The 5,196-nt window shown below is 28.2% G+C and overlaps 1 protein-coding gene across 1 annotated transcript; it reads right to left on the reverse strand.

Moving 5' to 3' along the window:
* Positions 1–219: 219 nt before the first annotated feature.
* On the reverse strand, positions 220–5,160 carry LOC115242947 (odorant receptor 30a-like). Its single transcript, XM_029819574.1, has 6 exons — positions 3,350–5,160; positions 2,601–3,013; positions 2,226–2,367; positions 1,353–1,454; positions 829–987; positions 220–290 (listed from the first exon to the last, which is right to left on the reverse strand). The coding sequence occupies exons 1-6, from the start codon at positions 3,647–3,649 to the stop codon at positions 234–236; spliced, it is 1,173 nt and encodes a 390-aa protein (XP_029675434.1). The 5' UTR covers positions 3,650–5,160; the 3' UTR covers positions 220–233.
* Between the last annotated feature and the right edge of the window lie 36 nt (positions 5,161–5,196).

The following is a 5,196-nucleotide window of genomic DNA, read 5'->3' on the forward strand; positions in this document are numbered from 1 at the left end:
ACACACATAAGTTTTATATGTATTAAGGTTGATGTGTCACATAAGTATGTATTAGTATGTTAACAATTATAGTTCTATTTATAAATTAGTTTTAATTATGAAATAATATTATGTTTAAAATATTTTTGTATGTATGTATGTATGTATATAAATTTGAGAGATCTAATCATAATAATATATTTTTAATGTTTTTACATTTTTCGCAAAATGTAGCGCTTAGACAGATTACTGCTTTATTCAGCAATTGCAGCTCTCATCGTCATAAAATAAGATGCAATCGTTTTCAGGAACTGTAAAGATAAAACATTATTTTATAATATATATATATAAGACCAAAAAATCAAATTATTTGATAAATAATTATTGCATTATTTGATTATATAGAAAAATAATTATGTAGTATTTTTTTTCTTTCTCTCGTTCGTTTTTTTCTGTAAAAATGCGAGAATTAAATTATGTATGATAAATAAGTATTTTAATATATTCGTATAAATAAATATGGTAAATATAGCAAATAGGGGACCCAGCCCCAATGATCTTGACCTTGACATATGTTGTCAAGGACATAATTCTGAGTAACTTTTTCTATTGGTACATTTCAAACTTTTTTTGTTAATAAGTTTTTAATAAGCAACAAGCGACGATTAAATTAGAAGAAAAAGTTACTCAGAATTATGTCCTTGACAACATATGTCAAGGTCAAGGTCATTGGGGCTGGGTCCCCTATTCGCTATATTTACCATAAATATTACTAAGAAAAATATTGTTAATAATACAAACTTTGACATGTTAAAAATATTTAACTATATAATATAATGAATATCTTACATTAGCATAATATTGTACTGACAGCACTGGAAACATACCGCCCATAGATATCAAAAGTGGTTTCTGGCTTCTTTGTATAAAAATAGATATATTAGTGATTGTTTCATGAGATTTTTCGTACCACGGTATACTATATGCAGACCAAGCAATTTGTTGACTCTAAAATGTTATGGAGAGATAAACAGAATTTGTAAATATAATCTAGTTGTGTATACATCAAATAATGCAAGATAGATATTAAAGTCAACACAATTTGAATGTTATTTATATACTTTAAAAATGTTTTGTCAAGTTAACTTTCATATAATATATTTAATATTAACGTACTCTCTCTGTTTTTTATAGCACGCTTTAAAAGTAATCGAGAATGTAATGTGAGAATGTGTTAATATATATTAATGCATATTTTTTAACTATTACCAAAGAACACACACAATGTGATCAATATATAATTTTCTATTGTAGTAAAGATAAAACCAAGAAATTGTTATTACGAATAAATATTTTATTTGCTAATAACTTACAATTTCTGCTAAATCATCTGCCGGCCAAGCCGTAATATAAAGTCTCTCACATCCACCTAATACCATGCAGATAAATTGTGCCGTTACAGCCAGAGGTTGTTTCTAGATTAGATAAATACAATATAAATATATATAAGATACTCAAACGCGTTTAATCTGTACGTAATTATGATAATCATATTCGAATTGTTCATTTTGGTCCAGAATGTTATTTCATATTATATGTTTGCGATCCACAGATGCTGAAGATGGTCCGAAACATAGGACCGAAACGTACGTTTAAATAATAAACCAAATAAGTTTAACAAGAATTTGCGCTCAGCCTACTGCGCGAGGTTCTTAATTAGCCCGTCTTCTTCAAATTATATTAAATTAAATTATTCAAGAATTAAATGTTGTCCGTATAAGATTTATAATTTGTTAATATTAGCCTATCGCTATAATGTACAATGTAGGCGTAATACACACGGCGTAATACATAGAAAACGAGGAAATAAAATCAGCTGTGCAGTAAAAATCAATATCACCTGATTTGAAAAAATCAATAACAGATGACAGATCGGTACGCGTGTACGTGTAATTACGGGCCTGAGCGCGCGACTTTTACGCGATATCATTGGCAAACTTTGACCGCTTATAACTCAAAAACTATTGCAGCCTCAAAATTTTTGTATTAGAATTTTTGACTCTATTTTTTTATTTTACCTCTAGAATACGCTAATAAAGTATTGTACGGAGGTTGTGAGACACCCTGTATATATATATATTGTACTTTTTGAAAATTATTTTTTGTCTGTTATATGAGAATAGCTGAATTTTTTGAAAACACAAGCAAAAAATATAATAAATAGGCAATATTATATAATTACTCACATGAATTAACGGAAAAGCTCCGCAAATTACGGCAAAGGCCATTGTAATATTTGATTTGCAAATTAAATATCGAACTGTATACTGAACTTCATCTACAAAACTAATACTGACATTAATTACAACAATAAAATAGATTTTTGTTATATATTCAAAATATTAGAATATATAATTTTAAATACATAATTTTAATCTAGATGACTAATTTCATAAGTATGCAATTTGCATCTCATAAAAATAATATATAATATGTTTTATTATGAGATGATAGATAATTTAAAAAAAAAATTTTATGTAATTAATGCCAAATAGATTGCATAATAACATGACATAATAGAAGTTTGACGATATTTATATCTGAAAGAATTAATTTGTTACTTTATTATTCCTTGATGTTTTTGGATGCACGTTTTTACATGACTTTCGTGTGTTATTTGTTGAAATTCTTGTCCCAGCATTTCCAGTCTTGCAGCGGAATACCAGAAGAACATTGCAATCATGAAATCCACCGTGATACAGAATCCAGTTTGCAAAATGGCGAATACTTGTAGAATGTAAAGAATACCTCTAGTGTAGGGAGTTTCGATAGAAAACGGATACCATGCTTCCATTGGGAGATTTATCGACAAGAACAAGGGACCGCAGGAAAAAGTGATCGCTGCCAGGATATAGGATATTCCAACAAAGGCATAGAAGCCCGAGTAACGATTTATATATTTTTGTATAATATGCCTCTCATGCAACTCGGAATGTTTGAGAAAGTTCCTCAATTGTGCTAAAAGTTTCTGTATATATATACGCATGTGAAATATCAAGAAACATTTTAATTATAGCAATTAAAATAATTATTTTGTATTTAATTTTGACATGTGTTATATTATTTTTAGAAATTATAATTAGTAGTATTTCAGATTATACTTGTAAAAAAATGTAATATTATTTAATAAGCATATACACTTTTTTAGTGCCATGTTTATTTTATATGCACTTTGCCATTATATTATATTATATATGTATATTCTTCACAAAAAAAATAGTAATTTATCTTAACATATCAGGTCTATTTGCATAACATATGGGTTTAATATTGTGTATAAAGTTTTAATATATTTAGGATAACAGAATCAAACCTGTAATCGCGATCTTCCTATCCTACACAGGATTAAATTAAAAAGTACTTCCATCAATGCTGTCAATTCAGATAATGCCTTCATCATTCGAATAATATCGTTTTCAGAATACCATGCGCCAAGAATCAGCGGTGGCAACGAGCCCAACACATTCAAAATTGCCAAAGTCCAACCGAGATCTCGAAGGAAGATTTCTCGCTTTCCGGCTGTGGATTCTGGTGGCCATGTGCTTGTGAACATCCCACAAATTTCGAGTATGCGAAATATCTGATGAATATTGATACGGATTAGCACCATTATCTCAGATCACTAAGAACGCAACTCCTGGTATTTGCAGATATATTCATATCTTCCCTACTTTGCGCGAAATACAGCTATACATCATTGTTATAGCAGGCGATACTGAACGACATAAATCGATGCTTCATTATGCATTCCTTGCAAGGCGCATGATAAAAAGGAAGTAATTAATGGTCTACAAATGATAGAGAAAATGAGATATGATACGAATGAAAGTGAGATATAAGGAAAATGCATTGTACATAGCTTTTAAACGTAGCTGATATTCAGCTTTTGTTAAATCTATATTTTACAATTCTAGCGTTCACACGCTATTCATTATGCATTCCTTTCAAGGCGCATGATTAAGAAGAAAGTAATTGATGGTCTACAAATGATAGAGGAAATGAGATATGATACGAATGAAAGTGAGATATAAGGAAAATGCATTGTACATAGCTTTTAAACGTAGCTGATATTCAGCTTTTGTTAAATCTAGCGTTCCACAATTACTCTCTCATTTAATAAACCTAGCAATTTGCATAGATTGTTTTGGAAGGAATATATCCGATGTTAACGTCTATAAGAAGTATCTATAGTGGGTGCTTTCCATTTAGTGACTCAAGTCGACAAAAGCATCATTCTATCTTTGTTGTTCACTGGTATTGAAAGAAGATAGAATGATACTTGTGTCAACTTGAGTCACTAAATAGAAAGCACCCGGTGTAGTGAATGTGGAAATATGCACGATATATACAGTACAATAAGAAAAAAACAAAGATCATGTAAAATTAGCTGAAGAGTTTTTCATAGTGATATTTGTTTTGTTTTTTTGATAAAATATATATAATAATGTTTAATACATGCAAGGAATTAATGCTGTTTATATAATTGATAGCTTATTTAATTGTTATATTGATATCATTGTTTATTTTTTGTAAAATAAAGTGTGCTACAAAACACATACATACACATAGAACTTTTTTGCTATCAATAATGAGAGACTAATATCATCTTTATACTCTTAATAATTACTTGTGCTATTTTATGAACAATTTAATCATGCTACTTTACAATCTGTGCATTAAAAAAAGTATTGTTTTAAAACAAAATTGCTATTTTGCTACTTTTATTTTAAATATTTAAATTATAAGTACTATTAAGCAGAAAAAGAAAGAGTAGACAAGTAGAAGTTTGCCTGTCCTAAAAATCACTTCAAGATACTTTTATCTTAAATATTTTTCGATAAAACTTGTATTTTAAAATTTGTTTAGAATAATAATTTTTAATATCAAATAATAATTTTTACTTATTTGGTACATATAAAATATTGATATCTAGTTATTAATTTATATTGTGCCTGCAATGGTTTAACAGATGTGAAATATATCACATATGTAAATTGCCTTCTCTGATTCTAATCACCAATTATTGTTCTCATTGCTGTGTAAAAAGATATCATCGTCAGGAAATACTGTAAAAAGACAATATTCATAATTCTTTATTATATTTTTATTTCCGATTATGTTTAAAATTGTTATATAAAGTATACATCATTATAAAAA

This window comes from Formica exsecta, unplaced genomic scaffold (assembly GCF_003651465.1).
Source record: "Formica exsecta isolate Colony F162 unplaced genomic scaffold, ASM365146v1 scaffold661, whole genome shotgun sequence".
Lineage (NCBI taxonomy): Eukaryota > Metazoa > Arthropoda > Insecta > Hymenoptera > Formicidae > Formica > Formica exsecta.

What these genes read in the sequence shown, in the direction of transcription:
- LOC115242947 (XM_029819574.1), bottom strand. Translation starts at nt 3,649, where the DNA reads ATGGTGCTAATCCGTATCAATATTCATCAGATATTTCGCATACTCGAA. An exon ending in GAAGATCGCGATTACAGGTT is followed by an intron (nt 3,014 to 3,349) that starts TGATTCTGTTAT and finishes ATGCGTATATAT; the next exon opens with ATACAGAAACTTTTAGCACA. An exon ending in GAGCTTTTCCGTTAATTCAT is followed by an intron (nt 1,455 to 2,225) that starts GTGAGTAATTAT and finishes TATCTAATCTAG; the next exon opens with AAACAACCTCTGGCTGTAAC.